At 32.4% G+C, this 18,042-nt stretch overlaps 1 protein-coding gene across 1 annotated transcript; it reads left to right on the forward strand.

The window, feature by feature from the left end:
• Window positions 1-10,009: 10,009 nt before the first annotated feature.
• LOC146945052 (homeobox-leucine zipper protein HDG9-like) lies at window positions 10,010-12,393 on the forward strand. The gene is made up of 4 exons (XM_085748814.1): window positions 10,010-10,105; window positions 11,291-11,408; window positions 11,517-11,678; window positions 11,806-12,393. Exons 1-4 carry the CDS (start codon window positions 10,023-10,025, stop codon window positions 11,902-11,904), a joined length of 462 nt encoding a protein of 153 aa, XP_085604940.1. The 5' UTR covers window positions 10,010-10,022; the 3' UTR covers window positions 11,905-12,393.
• Window positions 12,394-18,042: the final 5,649 nt, after the last annotated feature.

The raw sequence follows: 18,042 nt of genomic DNA on the forward strand, positions 1-18,042 counted from the left end.
TTCAATACAAAACCCACAATTAAGCACAAAACCCACAATTATTTTCAACAGCAAATGTGAATCCAAGTCTAGATAGTTAAGCACACTAAAAACCCTAATAAGTAAAACAAAATAAACCCTAAAATTGAACCAAGAATAAGGTACAAGTTTATGGGAACATGCTTGATTTGTTGAAGAAAACACTGAGAAATTAAAAAAAATATACAGATAATCCACAGATCTGAAGAGAAGAGAAGTGAACCTTGGATAGCTTGAGAGATTGATTGACGAGCTTGAGAAGTTTTTGGAAGAAATTGATTGAAGAGCAACACAGGAGAAGTTGATTGAAGAGCAGCACACTAAGAAATTGATTTTGAAGTTGGTTTTAGGGTTATGAAAGAGGGAGATGAAATTTTAGGGTCATGAGAGCAGCACACGAGGGAAATTGTGTGAGATAAACGGGAGATGAAATTTTCCCAATTAAAACCCTAAAAAATATTAGCCGTCCGAAATTCGTCTCAATATTTCACACGGTTTTGGGACGAAATTGTTTTTTTAAAGAAATCCGTGCGAAATTCGTGGGAAAAAACCCTATTTGAACATGTCAAAAAAGTTTCACACGATTTTTGGACGGATTTGGGACAAAAATTTCGCTCTGTTAAAACCGTCCCAAATCCGTCCGAAAAATTCAGACAAACTCGTATCCGTCCTAAAATTTCGTCCGAAACCACTGTTTTTTTAGTAGTGTCGGGGGTGAGGGGTGCGCTTCTGTTTTGGTCCGAAAGTCTGGTGGGGCGATTGCTTTTGATTCGAGATCGGAAGTCACTTCTTTGGTTCGAGTTTGGTTTTGGGCTTTTTTTTGGTGTTCTTTTGGTGGACTGGAGGTTGAGAGGTGGTGGAAGCTGAATGATCTTTAGATCGGAGGTGGCTCAACTTTGGTGAGGAGGACTGGATGTTTCATTTAAATGGGTCTTCTTTTAGGGTGAGTAGTGACGATGGGTGGTTTATGGATATCGTTTTTCTGTGGTCGTTTCGTGAAGGAGTCTCTTTTAGGTGATGATGTTTATTTTGGTGGGTGTTGTCCTCATGGATGTGAAGGTAGGGCTTGACTAGATGTTGTGTGTAGGGGTGTCTTGCTGTTTAGTTTGTATTCTTTGAATCACCGGTCTCTGTTCGTCTTGAGCAGAGATTTGGTTTTTAAATAAAATTTGTTGTTAAAAAAAAGTATGGTTATACATTTGATTTTGAATTTCTTAATCATTTTACCCAAAAAAATCTATTCCCGAGGATGAGTATCTTGCAGGGATTGAAATATGCAAACACAATCTCAATTATTATTCACGAGGATGAGTATCTTGCGGAGATTGAAGCATGCAAACACAATCTCCATGCAAGGATGATTTAGCCCAAGGGTTCTACTCCACTTACGGTTTTTGCCTTGCGTTTCCAAACTAACCTGTATGTTGAAAGATTTTCGTAAATGGGGATTAATTTCTTTGAGAAAGGGCTGCTATGAGTTTTCTTTTTCATGTTTAGGAAATGTAAAAAGGGTCAAATCCATTCCTTCGTGGCATCTCAATCCTAGTATCATGAAGCTTTTTGCTTGGACAATCGATTTCAACCATAGTATTCAAAACAGTTATTTGGCCTCTCTCAAGAATATTGGCGTCTTAAAATATTATTTGCCATTGTTAGAAGTGTAGGAACACCAATCTTCACAGACTCTACTTCAACCAAACCGATGGTAGATATACCTTTTGGGCAATTTGTTAGGGTTCTAGTGATATGGATATCATTCATAACTTGAGATGTAAGGTGCTTTTTGAAAGGAAGTTATTTTCCTTCTTTGTTGAACTTGATTATTATGTAATAAAATTCGAAGCTACATAGATATTTGCAAGAATTTTAACAAACAAGAGGTTAATGAAGAAATAGCAGCAACCAATGTTCCACAAATCGAGTGTTAACTCGCCGAGTTTACCTAGTTTACGTTTTTAGGTACCAAAATAGTGTCAACTCGGAGGTAAACTCGATTTCTGGTAAAATCGGAATGTTTGACGAGTTTGACTCGAGTTAACTCGGGTAAAATCGGGTAAACTCGAGGAAAATCGGAATGTAAGTCTAATTTTTTTTTTTTGATAGTTTTATTAACAACTTTAGGAACTTGTGAAACTTGCCTTTTTGGATGGTTAAGACTTAAGAGACTTGTGATTTTGCAAGTTTATTTTGTATTTTGATGTTTAGTTGAACATAATGCTTTATTATGGTGGTTGAAAACCTTTATAATTTAGTCATATTTTGCACTATTGGACTATTTACAATATTATTTTGTATTTTGATGTTTAGTTGAACATCATGTTTTATTATGGTGGTTGAAAACCTTTATAATTTAGTCATATTTTGCACTATTGGATTATATTAGTTTACATATGTCATGTAAATAGTAAATTTTATTTAATTTCAATTTTAGGTAAACTCGTACGAGTTCTCGAGTGGAGTTTACGAGTCGAGTTTACTTAGGCAAAACGAGTTGAGGTAAACTCTCGAATTGTAAAACTTTGGCATCAACAACAAGAAGTTTCAAGGAGCCTACAATGGAGTTTGTGTAATGGAAAAATGGAAGGAAAGAACAACGCAACCACTACTTGGACCCTATCATTGTTGAAGAAGTTAGAATCCTTAGCAAAATCGATCAAATATGTGAAACAAACAAGTCCTCTGTCTTGGTGCAGATTATATACAAAGTTGGTACTAATGGAACCAAAGAAGCAGGGAACCTGGTACACTATAACAAGTTTGAAGCTCTTTTGATGATGCGATCCTAAGATGTTCTCCCTTGACAAGAATAATAAAGTCATTATTGAATAAAAGAACCAAATTATTTTTGGTTCAAATTTTTATTTTTCGTAGGTCATTATGTATCTGTCTTGTATTCATCATATCTAGAGTTCTGCAACTCCGATTGAGGTGATCTTTGAAGCGTTGGAAAGGGTACAAAATTATCTACATTTCATATGTTGGACTCAGAAGCAAAATCGGCATATATCATGGTGTAAAATGGGAATTAAAGTGGAGGACGTGATTAAATGAAGGAGCTGAAGCAAAAGAGGTGAAACACAATTAATTTGCATAATGTGGAGGAGAGAGGACGCTGAAAATTGTCCAAAAGTAACAGCCATGAGTTATTCTTCATTTTGAAACCTTTTATTTGCATTAATCAGCCACCAAAACATTATTGTAATTAGTGGCTGCATTTCCTTTCATTTTCTAAGAGTTTAGAGTCAAAATCAGCATGTAATAAGCTCATATAAATAGAGCACGAAAATGATATGTAAAGATAGAGAATTTTGATTAAAAAAAATACACATTGTGTGTTGTGAAGCTTTGCTTCTTTTTGGTTCTGGATTGAACCATGCATTGATCATATCAAGAATCCTTTCTTGTGGTGATCCTCAATCCCATAGACTTATCACTTTCTTGGATTAGAAAGTGTAGCGTCCCTTTCTTTCCATTCCATTTCTCCATTTTATCCACAAAATCTGTTTGGGTCAAAATTCTGCCATTTATCCATTTTAGCCCAAATTTTCATTTTTTTTTATTGTTTTATTATCATATTTTATCCAAAATTCACAAAAATACAAAACTAAAATCACAACCCTTTCTGTTCTTTTATCATTTGGTATTCAGAGCACGGTTTCGTTTGGGAAAAAAATTTCAATTTGGAAATCCCTTTCCATTGTTACCATTTATTTTTTTCATTTTAATCTTTATGATTCTAGAAAAAAATGGAAAGATATAGTGACAAAAAAATCAAAGTTCCATTTTTTCGAGGGCAAAGAGACCCGGATGCATATTTAGAGTGGGAAACAAAAATTGAACAATTTTTTCATTGCAACACTTACTCTAATGTTCAAAAAGTGCAGGTTGCAGCTCTTGAATTTAAAGATTATGCATTGGTGTGGTGGGATCAAACTATCAAGGAAAGAAGGAGGTATGGAGATCCACCGATTGAAACTTGGGAGGAAATGAAAACAATGATGAGGAGGCGTTATGCACCTTCTTATCATCTTAGAGAAATTCAAAGAAAGAAGGTGGAAAAGATAGAAGGAGAAAAAATATTGCAAAGAGAAAGGGAAAGACAAAAAAGAAAGAAGGAAATGATGGAAAACATTGATAGAGGAATGGTTGATATCTCTAAAATATTAATGGAAAATCTCTTTCAAATCCAAAATAATTATAAGAAAGAGATAGAAGAAAAAGAAAGTCATGAGGAAGAAGTGAAAAGGAAGGAAAAAGAAGAAAAAAAAGAATGTGATGAAAAAGAAGTAGATGAAAAAAAAGAGAGAAAAGAAGGTGCTGAAGAAGTTGAGAGAAAAGAAGAGAAAAAGGAGAATGAGAATGAAAATCAAGAAAAAAATAGTTTGAAGTTTTGGCCTACTATTACACTAGTACCTTCTTCTAAGTTGCTTTGTGTTGTTAATTGTTGGAATTCTTCTAATATTGTTCAATCTCCTAACATTTCTTCTTTATGTCATGAAGGAAACAAAGTCAATGAAGAAATTATTTCTCCACAAGTGGACATAAATTATGAGCTTCGAAACAAAGATTATGTCCATGCATCAAAAGGGGATGAAAAACAAACAAATTCTTCTAATAAAAGTGAAGTGCTCTCTAAATTTAAAGTTACATGTGATGGATTCAATATATTTGTTTTTGACCCAGGAGGTATTCAAGCTATAAATTCGAGGTCGAATTCTCTTGAAGAGGGAGAGTATGATGTGATCCTAAGATGTTCTCCCTTGACAAGAATAATAAAGTCATTATTGAATAAAAGAACCAAATTATTTTTGGTTCAAATTTTTATTTTTCGTAGGTCATTATGTATCTGTCTTGTATTCATCATATCTAGAGTTTTGCATCTCCGATTGAGGTGATCTTTGAAGCGTTGGAAAGGGTACAAAATTATCTACATTTCATATGTTGGACTCAGAAGCAAAATCGGCATATATCTTGGTGTAAAATGGGAATTAAAGTGGAGGACGTGATTAAATGAAGGAGCTGAAGCAAAAGAGGTGAAACACAATTAATTTGCATAATGTGGAGGAGAGAGGACGCTGAAAATTGTCCAAAAGTAACAGCCATGAGTTATTCTTCATTTTGAAACCTTTTATTTGCATTAATCAGCCACCAAAACATTATTGTAATTAGTGGCTGCATTTCCTTTCATTTTCTAAGAGTTTAGAGTCAAAATCAGCATGTAATAAGCTCATATAAATAGAGCACGAAAATGATATGTAAAGATAGAGAATTTTGATTAAAAAAAATACACATTGTGTGTTGTGAAGCTTTGCTTCTTTTTGGTTCTGGATTGAACCATGCATTGATCATATCAAGAATCCTTTCTTGTGGTGATCCTCAATCCCATAGACTTATCACTTTCTTGGATTAGAAAGTGTGGCGTCCCTTTCTTTCCATTCCATTTCTCCATTTTATCCACAAAATCTGTTTGGGTCAAAATTCTGCCATTTATCCATTTTAGCCCAAATTTTCATTTTTTTATTGTTTTATTATCATATTTTATCCAAAATTCACAAAAATACAAAACTAAAATCACAACCCTTTCTGTTCTTTATCATTTGAGCAATGTAGATGAACAACAACACTCAATTAGAGATGCTATGAAAGAAAATGGCATATAACTTGAAAATGAGATCAATGCTGATCTTGAAGCCAATCAAAAAGAAAGAAATGATGAAACTATTAGATATGATGAGGAGGATAGGCACAAGATTATGAATTTTTTGGAATCTACTCAATATAATGAAAATCTAGATGGTGATATAGAGAATAATGTTAATAAGGAGGTGACTTCTGATGAAAGGCATAATACATAATGTTTATCTGAGGAGGTTAAGTAGCTAGAGATCAAGAATAGTGATTTTTCGGAACAATCATGGGCCAATATTCCTGAGGATGAAGAAGTTGAGCAAAAATTATTTGAGGCCTTGGAAAATGGAATATTATAATCTAATTATCATAGATATTCCTACTAATGTTGATGATTTTCAAGTTGTGAACATATCAGAAGGTGAGAATAAAGGGAAGAAAACTTCACATCTTAAGAGTAATTATAGACTATAGAAAAAACTTGTAATCCTAAACCCTTTAGATGATGATTATTTATTGAAACATAAGGGGTTTGGCCAATTTCTTGTTAAGATTGGATCATAAAAGATTAATTCTTACTTACTAATAAACCCGAATTTGTTTTATTTGTTGAACTATGGATGGATTCTAAAGATTCTCCCTTAAACTGACTCAATAAAATATGTCCTAAGCTATATTTTCCTTTAATGCTAGACAAACCTTTCACATTATTTATGGTGCACTTGTTATGTTCACCTTAAACCTAGAGTGATTGATATAACTCTAATGTGGACTGTTAATTCCATTCCAGCAGATGTCGGAGGGCTTCCCCAAGTGACTGTGACACATGCCACGACTTCAGAGGATGGTAACAGGGTATTGGTTGTCCACGAAGAAGACACACACAACAATCCGAACATTCAGCGAGACATGGAACTATGGCGTCGAATCCGCGATTATGCTAAGAAAATAGCTGAAATGCCATTCACGCCAGCTTTATTTAAGAAACAGAAGCAACATATCAAGAAGCAACTTCAGATCAGGAAGCCGCCATATAAAACCCGTTCAAGGGGGATGCATCTTCATCTACCCATGATTTTTTTTCCTATTAGAATGTCTGCGGTTTTGGTAAGCTTCATACAAAAACCGTCCTCGTGAACTTAACTCAGTTGGTATGGACAATGCATAAAATATGCAAGGTCGGAGGTTCAAACCCCGACCACCACAAAAAAAAGCTGCATACGAAAACCGCTCAATTTTTTTTTTATGTCTCATGAACCTGTGGTTGTTTTTTTTTTGGCTGAACCTATGATTACTTTTGTGCAAGTTGCTTCTTGGTATTGGCATAGTATTGGTGTTACAAAACAATGTACAAATTCTAGAGGTAATTTATTTCCAAATCTTTGGGTTCTTTGGGGTTCAGAGGTCACTCCTATTGTTATAAGTTGGCTTCTATAGGTCATTCGATCCAGGTTGCGGTTTGGTTGTTGGTGTTGCCTCCTGACTTAAAGGTTGATTTCTTTTCAGATCGCTGTGGTATATGCCTAAATACAAGTTTTCTTTGGCTGTTGTTTTTTTTTTCATCTTCTTTTTTTACTGGAGGGTTTTAGCCTAGTCCCCCTCTCATGTATATATTTTTTTCTTTTTTAATAAAGTTTTTGAGTTTAGCGGTATAGGATGGGGGTTCATTGGAGTGCCAACATAGTTGGGATGTCGTTGCTTACCCTTGATGCTTGTCCAAGCTCTTGGTTTAGCAAAAAATGCAGTATTAAAAAAATGTAGGTTTATTCTTCCATTCCCTATTAAAAAAAGTATTATTCTTCAATTAGTTGAGTTAAATTAAGCTTAGCTCAGTTGGTATGGACAATGAATAATATATGCAAGGTTGAGGTTCGAACCCCAGCCACCATAAAAAAAAAATTGAGTAAATAGTCAAAGACCCCCCCGAAATTGTAAGGTTCATCAATTACCCCCATGTAGTTAACGAAACATCAATTACCCCCCTGAAATTGTTAAACGTTAGTCAATTACCCCCCTCCGTTAATTTCCTCCATCCAACATGTTGATGTGGCAGTTAACTGCTCACGTGGCACTGCCACATGGTCAGAAAAGGCATGCCACGTCAGAGGGGGGTAATTGACTATATTTTTTAATTTTTAATTTTTTTTTGAAAAAATTTAATTTTTTTTGAAAAAAATCTGATTTTTTTTTGAAAAAAAAAATCTGATTTTTTTTCTTTTCAAAATCAACATTTGTGCCACCCACGGACCTTGCAAATATCCCCCTGAAATTTAACATTAATGTGCAAATACCCCCCTGAAATTTAACATTAATGTGCAAATACCCCCTCAAATTTAAAATTTATGTAGCAAATACCCCATAAAATTTATAACTTATATGCTTATATCCTCTCCAAACTTAAAACTTATATGCAAATTACACCTTGAATCATAAAACTTTGATGGTAAATTAAAACTTATTCATAATCTATAATTTACTATATCTCTAATATAAAAAAAATCACAACTTTAAAATAAAACTGATATGTGGACCACAACAGATCACCTATTAGGATTCTGGAGGCCAAGCACAACGTTTACTGTGCAATCATTGGGGAGAAAGTGTGCATGAAGATTGAAGATGGTTCATGGAGCCCAATTTGGAGGGAATGGACACTCAACAAGTGGCCATAACTATGTTGTGGACACTCAACATGCTGATGAGGAATTATGTGTTGCTTAATAGTATGCTTTTAATTATAATTCTAAACTCTAATACATGATGAAAATGCAACTCCTTTTATTTTGGCGGCTAGTAGGCTTTGTGGAAACAATAGCTGATTGTTTCTCTAATGTGTAACAATAAAACAAACATGTTTGTTTTATTTTAAAGTTGTGATTTTTTTCTTTTTTATTGTAATTAGAGATATAGTAAATTATATATTATGAATAAGTTTTACTTTACCATCAAAGTTTTATGATTCAAGGTGTAACTTACATATAAGTTATAACTTTGGAGAGAATATTTGCATATAAGTTATAAATTTCATGGGGTATTTGCTACATAAATTTTAAATTTAAGGGGGTATTTGGTATTTGCACATTAATGTTAAATTTCAGGGGGATATTTGCAAGGTCCGTGGGTGGCACAAATGTTGATTTTGAAAAGAAAAAAAATCAGATTTTTTTCAAAAAAAAATCAGTTTTTTTTCAAAAAAAATCAGATTTTTTTAAAAAAAAAATTAAATTTTTTCAAAAAAAAATTAAAAATTAAAAAATATAGTCAATTACCCCCCTCTGACGTGGCATGCCTTTTCTGCCCATGAGGCAGTGCCACGTGGGCAGTTAACTGCCACATCAGCATGTTGGATGGAGGAAATTAACGGAGGGGGGTACTTGACTAACGTTTAACAATTTCAGGGGGGTAATTGATGTTTCGTTAACAACAGGGGGGTAATTGATGAACCTTGCAATTTCGTGGGGTCTTTGGCTATTTACTCAAAAAATTCAAGCTCATTTCATATGTACAGGATATGAATTAAATATTTGCTTGATTAAGATTTTAATTAATTTTTTTTAGTGTTCAATTGTTTTACACATAAATTAAACGATGTGTTGTCACGTCAATTAATGAATATCATATTCATTAATGGACGTGACATCACATCATTAAATGCATGCGTAAAATAATTATAGATTGATAAAGTTTATTAATTAAATTATTTAATTAATGTAATTATTACAGTCAATATGAATACTTTTTTTTTTTTGAAATAAGTCAATATGAATACTTATTTTTTATTTTTTTACAAACGAATACTTATTTGTTTTTTTTTTTTTGGAGACAAACGAATACTTATTGTGTGTCTATATATTTGAAAGAGTATATATATATATATATATATATATATATATATATATATATATATATATATATATATATATATATATATATATATATATATCGGTTACCAATTTTTTTTTTTAGGGAATATTTTCGGGTACTCCTTATTGTATATATTATTTATTTTTTTGGTCAAAATTGTAAATATAAAATTTAGCACTATACTGAATTTATTTTGTCAAAGAAATCATTTATCAGGACGTCTAATGATGACCCGGTTCAAAGATCAAGTTTACTATTAATTGTAAATTTTAATTAAAAATTACATTTATTCCCCATTTTTTTTAATTAAAAAATTAATCTTTGGTTAGCATATAGAGCACTCAACCTCTTATATATAATCACACGAGTGATCTTAAGTGATATTTAGTAGAGGAGGTATGTCATGCATATTATTTCATTTTCTCGTTTATTTTCCCCTTTTTTGTAATTTGTATTACGAAGATTTAATTTATGTACTAACAAATTTCATCAATTTGTAGGTTAATTGAAAAATGGACTTAACTTTGAGATTAGCGCCACCTAAAAATGGAGCTTTTCCTCGTCATTCTGCTGCTCAAAGATCTAGGCTCGAAGAGTAAGATCATTAATCCTTGCATATGATTTTTTTTAGATTATTATCTTTCTTTGTTTTTTCGTTTGATAGATTTTGGAGGATTTAATCCTCCTTTTATTTGATTTCGACCGGACGATTAAATTTATAAAGTTTGGTAATTTTAAGTCTTAAAGAAAATCAAAATCTCCTTATTACGGTGGTAAAAATTTTGTGGAGAGTTTTTCGCCAATTGGATTGCACATGATTGAGGAATTACTCTATAGTTTTTTGAAGGATCCATCGTCTGCATGAATGTATTTTGCCAATGACCGCACATATTATGGATTAATGAATGTTATAGATCTATTTTTTTTTTGTCTTAGTCAATAAAAGATTAGATAACGAGATTTACAATTGATTTTTTTTTTGGATAACGATTTGCAATTGGTTCTCTTTAAAGATCTAGGTTTTCACAATCTCCAAAAATATTTTTTTGGTATACAACCATTAGTTTTATTTTTTTTTAAAACCTAGATCTTTTTTTTGAGACAATTTTACATTTTTATAGATTGTCAAATATTATAAATGCGTGGGGATATCTATTTAAACTATAATGTTGTCAAAAAATCAATTCAAACTAACTTATAAGTATCATTGAGAATTATCTTTGTAACAATCTTTTTATTATTAGGTTATCTTATTCTTGTAACAATTTTATATGTCCCAAAAGACTATTGATATTCTTATCTAATCAATTGATTCGATCACGATCTCATTTTATCGGTGAAACTCATTGATATCACAGACTTTAATAAAATCAATCTATAAAATTAAATCCATAAAAGTTAGATGGTTTATTAATGATCAGTTTTTTTTTTCTTTTTCGTTTGAGTTTGAACTCAAGATCTCAAACTTATTACATTTTAGCGTAAATAAGTTTTTTTTTTCTTCTATTCTTCGTCCGATTTTAAACTCAAGATCTCAAACTTATCACCCTTTAACGTAAATAAGTTGATCTACCTAGCACCGACATAAACGATAAATGTTAATTTTTTTTTTTTAGAATTAATGATAATATAAGTACCGGATTAATTAGGAAAGATATATCTATTGTCTAGATTTGTGCTTCATGGCTTGTTTGCGTCATTTTTGTTTTTACATTTGCCATTCAAATTGGTCTTGCAATACAATCTCTCTCCTAATTGTATTTTTGTTTGTTAAATACAGAATATTTCAAACTCTCAAATATCCAACTCATAAGCAAAAAAGTGAAATAGCCGAAGAGCTTGGTCTTGAGCCAAAACAAGTGAACTGGTGGTTTACATACAAAAGAGCTCAAGTTAAGGTAACATAATTTTTTTTTTGTTTGAACAAAATCTCCATTCAATTCTTTTTACATGCCACTAATTGATATAACATACTAATCACTTCTTGTATATGTTATGATCTCAAGAATGCTACTCAAAAGGAAGTTAACGCTGCTCTTCGAGCTGAAATTCAAATGCATTTGGAAGCGAAAAGGGAAATGGAGAGACAAAATAGTGTATCTTGCCAAGCATGCCGTGATTCACGTTTGAAACAACTTCGGCTTGAAAATGAACTTCTGAAAGAAAAGGTGAGTTAGTATAATAAAACTACAAACGATGTTTTACTATTTAATTCTAAGATGTTTTTTTATTAATGGCTACAAATATCGACTAATTTAATATTTGTACGTGTGAATTTATTTTTTGCATGAGAAGCTGTCAAAATTGAATCCAAGCTACTTGGGAGAAGAGGAACTCTCACTGGAGTTGAAGTTAGGTCTTCCCGAAAGATCATCAGATGGAACCTATCTTTAGTTTTTTGGATCAAAATGTGTTGGTGGGGGATGTTTCTTGCTGGTATGGATTATGCTATGTGGTAGTTTTTGGTTTTTCTTAAAACTGTTGTGGAGTGTTTTATGGGGAGTCATGGTTTGTTCTTGTTGCTGCCTCCTGTTGCTTTTTACAAGTTGTAATTGTGGGGTGGACTAAGTGTTCCTTTCTTTTGTTTTACTATGTTGGAGGCTTTTGCGTTTGCGTTTTGTTTTTTGGTCCTTGTTATGAACTATAGTTAATTACTGCCAAGGACGGTTGTTGTTTTTATATTTTGCTTAAATTGTCTTAAACTTTGGATGTTTTTTTTTTTCTTTTCATTTTGCTTAAATTTACCAGAAATCTTATTTTTTTTTCCCTGTTGATTATATTGTTCCGAGAGAGATCTGAGTAGGTCACACAGACGTCGTTTTGTTGCCACAACTATTTTGGGTAAGAGATAGGGACTAGGATTTTGTTTTGGTAGAGACGATGAGTTGGAGGTTACTAGGTTTGAGGGTTTAGAGATTGCCAAGAAAAGGCGGTTGGAAATTAAAGTGGGATCTTAGAATATTAGACTTTTAGGGTTTAGGATTAAAAATAAGACGTGCGAGACTTTTTTTTGCATCAAACCATCTTGATTTCATCACTATTCAGGAAACTAAGTTAGAGAGAGTGTCTAAGGGTCTTTGTTTTTATTTGTGGGGGAATTCCCATTTGCTGGACCCCCTCCAAGGTCTAGGTTTATTTTTCTTTCTTGGGAGCTTCTTATCAATTAGAATCCTACCAAGAAAAATCCTTTTAGGCGCATGGTTATTACTAATCATGCAGATTTTATGTGTTGTATTTGTGGGGAGTGTGCTTTAAAGTCCTTGAACCACCTGCTTGTCACTTGTGGGGTAGCATCGAGGGTGCGGTTTAAAGTCTGTAGGTGGTTAGGCAGAGAGTGAGTTTTATCAGGTAATTTTCTAGATTTGTTTCTGGTATTTGTGTCCTTAGGTGTTGGGAAACAATGTAGGATGAGTTTTTTTGCATGTCATGCATGCACAATGTGCTCTTTTTGGAAAGCTCGAAATGATCTTTTGTTTTCACTATTGGAAGTGGTTCTTTGGTAAATTCCCAAGACATCAGTTCTTTCTTTATGAGTCGAACGTAGAACCTATTTTTCGTTGGACCTATTAGTGTTTGATGTTGTTTGATAGAGAATGGTTATGATATGTATCTTTGGGTAGTTCCAAGGCTTCCGCTAATTGGTGGGAAGCTTTTGGCTTCGCCTCTTTTTTGATGTGTTGTCTTTAGCTAGTTTTTTTTTTTTATGTGCGATGGTTCTTGGGGGTCGGTTGTAGCCCTAAGGTTATGCTGCTTTTCATTTCCTTTGGTGTGCATGTTTACTTTAGGTGTTATAATAACTAGATATTTGTGTAGTTTGTACGCTTAATGTATGTATGTATGTATGTATGTATGTATGTATGTATGTATGTATGTATGTATGTATGTATGTATGTATGTATGTATTAACATTGAGGGTGAAGAAGATGCAGGGACACACAGTCTCTGTATGAAGTGTGAGATAAAGACAATGGAACACGCGTGTATTGAAAACAAAAGTTAGCGTGTGTAGTTTTAAAACTTAAACAACAAAATCATTGATTTAAATCCAGGGCTATTATTTACTCCTCACATCTTTTATAATAATTAATGCTCTCACCTGATATGATTATGATATATACACGCGCGCTCATACACACATGTATAAGTTTGCCATTAAAAAAAGTCATTTTCAATGCTTCTTATTTGGCATGCCAAATATTTGCTTTTCATTCGGATTGGCTTTTCTTTCCTAGAAGTTTTCTTTAGAAATATTGGATATATAATACAACAAACTCATTCTTGCATAATGTAAGGGTCGACTCTCTTTCAATGTGGGTAGTGTTCCGTATCTTGGTAAGAAGGTGGGTGGTGTTTGAGAGTAACATTTGTTTGTGGAAGATGACCTTTGTTTGGGAGGAAATTTATATTTGGATTTCCTTTTTTTGCTCCATTCGGTCCAGCTTATTTAACAAGCATATTTATGGGTTTTGAAGGGGGAGGGAGAATAAAGGAGAGTTGTTGGGGTGTTTGATTTGTTTCCCATATGCTTTGAGACCAAACAACATTTGTTTGCTTTTTACGCTAGTCTAATTTAATGTTTTTAGGGGGTGGTGATCCCTCTAACAAATGACTTACTTCTGGTGTTTACTTGTCATGGAAAGGATTCTTGAAGAAAGGCCCCTATATGTTTCATGAATTATCTCACATATCCTATATCATTTAAATGTTAAAGAAAGTCTTGGGTGATCACTATCATTTGAACACACTCACATGCTAAAAAAAGGTACAAAAAGAAAAAATATGTGTATTTTAAAATAGTTAAATGATATGTATTTTAGTGTGTGCGCCAAAATATTGTGTACAAATAATTATGATATGTAAATAATTTTTCTAAATGTATTTATTGGGGGATAGGTTTTGGTTTCACTACAAAAAACACGTCTAGATTGCAGGGGGTAAGCTATTTTGCGGGGGTTTTCAACCTTCAGGAATTGGTATGCGGGAGTTTTAAAAAACCCCGCGTATACTGTTCCCATAATTGTTTTCTAAGTGGTATTTTCACACAATTGTTTTATTTCATTTTTCTATGTGTTTTTGTTTTTGATAAGCCAAATACATTATAACAAACAAGGGTATTCTAACCCATATGCAAACAATACTTAAACACTAAGCATACATGCTACTACACCAATTAGCAAACAATATGTCACAAATTTTGTTCTTATGCACTTTTTTTTCTTATAAATCAAAGAACTATTTGTGCTGGTTAAATATAAACACCTCAATGAAAACTTCTCTCTTTAAAATTTACATTCCTTCTCATAATTATTATTAATGTTATTTATATCATTTTATTAGAAAGATAAAGAAAAAAAATATAAAACTAAATTTTATTCCAATTCATTTATTGGATATATGAAAAGTGATTTATATACCTGATATACCTAAAGGCTTTAGGTGGAGTTGTGGTGTCACTCTCTTTTGTAATCGTGAAGAATTGGTTCTTTGTTACACCCGCCCAAGAACTCCCCAACAAGTGCGATCAAAGCTCTTGTTCAGCTCTGCAGGGGAGCGGGAGTGAATTTTGCGTTGGATCCTGGTATAGGAGATGAGACTCATACATGTGGGATAAGATTGTTGGATTTCAAATGTGAGTGGTTAAGTCTCACATCACTTATGAACGTATAAAATGTTGGATATATAAAAGAGATGACACATATACCCAATACCTTTAGGTTTTAGGTTAAATGTGAAGCATCCTTCTCTTGTGATCCTAGAGCCAGCAAGAGCCTGTTATTGCTCCTGACTTCCCTAGACTCCCCCAACATATGAATGAATAAAATATTGGATATATAAGAGAGATAACACATATACTTAATACCTTAAGGTTTTAAATAGAGATGTGATCTCTCCTTGTCTTATGATCTTGGAGTAAACAATGGCTCGTTATTTCTCCGGATCGACTTCCCCCGGACTCCCCTACAATATTGTAAGTTTTGAATCTGATGCTCCAAACACATTCATGACAACGGTAGTGAAAATCATAAACTATGCTCTAATGTTTCTGAATGGACGTGATTTTAGTTTTGTGTGCGTGTTAAAAACATCATATTTGTCCTCAAATTTTTTATGTTAAAGTATCATTTGTCCTTTGTAGTATGTAAGTCCTTTAAATTTCAACTCATTTTTTTTTGGAGCAGAACTCATTATTCTTGTTGATTGCTTAAATCCTATGCAATTTTAATTTTGGTACATTTAGTGCATCCTGTATCTTTAAACTCTATATATCATTTTGCCTATCTTTAAATTCTATGCGTATTATTAATCTTTATTAGTTGCATTACTATATTAGTGACTTGCGCAATATTCTTTTTCTTACTTGGAATCAAAAAGAGAGATTAATCCATGATCTATATATTCAATTCATTCACTAAAAGAGAGATTAATCCAGGCATCCTATTCATATTCATTCATCATAATAACTACTCCTCTATTTTAAAATACATGTTCGGAATTTAACAAAATACACTGCACTATTCACATAATTTGCTTGGCTATATATTTTAGCTAATAAGAGTGATGTTAATTTGTGTCCTTAGTGTACAAGTTAAGAAAGTAAAAATGGAATTAAAACATAAATTTTGTCTCGTAAATATAAGATTTTAAATTTCTAAAACATAAAATGCACAATTTCCAATCAAATGTTTCTATCTTTAGTTCCTTAACTTGTGTCTTTAAGGCACAAGTTACCATTTCCCTATATATATACAAATATTAGCATTGTAAGATATTTGTGGCGCGAAATACAGAAGATATTTGTTGCGTGAAATACAATAGGTATTCGACCCACAAAAATAAATTTTACTACAAGATCTCATCACTACTTGACATCTTAGGAAAATGATACAGTTCAAAAAATTTCGGACATCATTTGGCACAAGACAATTTCTTTGAAAACTAGTCTTTTTGCTTGGCATCATCTTGATCAGAGCCACATTCCTACTATTGATAATCTTTTGCGGTGGGGTTTACTTCAGAATCACCCGCGACTATGTGTGGGTGGTTGCGGATCTAATGAGGATATTGATCATTTGTTATTGCATTGTAACTTGTTTTGGATCTATTTGTACATTGGTTTCGCATTGGCTAGGTTATGTGACAATGATTCTCGCTCTCATTTCTAACAACTTACTTCAATTCTATCATTTATCTGGATCATCAAACAATCATCGATCAACGATGCATCTTTTATGATTTTCTTGGATATGGGTTATATGAAATGAAAGAAATCGGTCACATTTTCAAACACAATGAGCACTCCTTACATCAACTATTCGACACAACTATTTTTTTCTTCCCCTAAAAATCTGAGATTTAACAACAACAACAACAAAAAAAAAATAAAGAAATTCAGTATTTACTTATGGACGCCATGCTAATGTCCAATACAAGAACACGTAAAAACAGAGAAGTAGACTAAACATTTTAACCGTCAATAAATTTTGGCTAAAATATGGTATTGGTCCCTGCAAAATGGGCCAGTTTTGGTTTTAGTCCCTGCAAAATTTTTCTATAGTTTTTGGTCCCTGCAAAAATAGGTCAGTTTTGGTTTTAGTCCCTGCAATTTTTTTTTATAGTTTTTGGTCCCTGCAAAAATAGGCAATTTTTGGTTTTAGTCCCTGCAAATTGTTTTTTATAGTTTTTGGTCCTTGCAAAAATTTTTGTTTTTGGAAATAGTCCCTTACTCCAATTATGTGATGATTTGTCACTTTTGTGCATATGTGGCAGATGTGTTTACTTAATAAAAAGAATATTATTTTTTATAATTTATATATCAATAATTATTATTTAATTAAAAAATAATAATAAAACAGATACAATAATTATTTTTTATTTTATAAAAGTGACAAATCATCACATAACTGGGGTCAGAGACTATTTCCAAAAACAAAATTTTTTGCAGGGACCAAAAACTATAAAAAAAATTGCAGCGACTAAAACCAAAACTGGCATATTTTTGCAGGGACCAAAAACTATAAAATTTTTTTGCAGGGACTAAAACCAAAACTGGCCTATTTTGCAGGGACCAATACCATATTTTAGCCATAAATTTTTATTAAGTCATGTTAACTTGTGCCCTAAGGGCACAAGTTAAGGAGCTTAAAATGGAAATTAAAAATAAATTTTGTATTGAAAGTATAACTTTTGTAATTTTTAAAACATTGAATGCACAAGTTCCAAGAAAAACATTATACATTCGGTTTATTAACTTATGCCCCAAAAGCACAAGTTAACATTTCCCATTTTTATTATGATTACCCTTCATATATTCTTCTTTTTTTTTCTCTATCTTTTGCTATTGCCTTTTCAAACAAGTAAAATCGGAAAAAAAAATTACCAGTACGAAGTTAAATGAAAATATCTTGGTAAGCATTCTCCGAGTTCTAGAAAGTTACTTAGATAATTAGAATGTGATTTTATGAGAACAAGATACCCCATTTTCTGCTTTATTAAATCAAAATAAAATGAGAATCATGAAAGTACTTATCATTG

Source organism: Medicago sativa, chromosome 2 (assembly GCF_051527215.1).
Source record: "Medicago sativa cultivar Bolivia chromosome 2, Bolivia_mono, whole genome shotgun sequence".
Taxonomy (NCBI): Eukaryota; Viridiplantae; Streptophyta; class Magnoliopsida; order Fabales; family Fabaceae; genus Medicago; species Medicago sativa.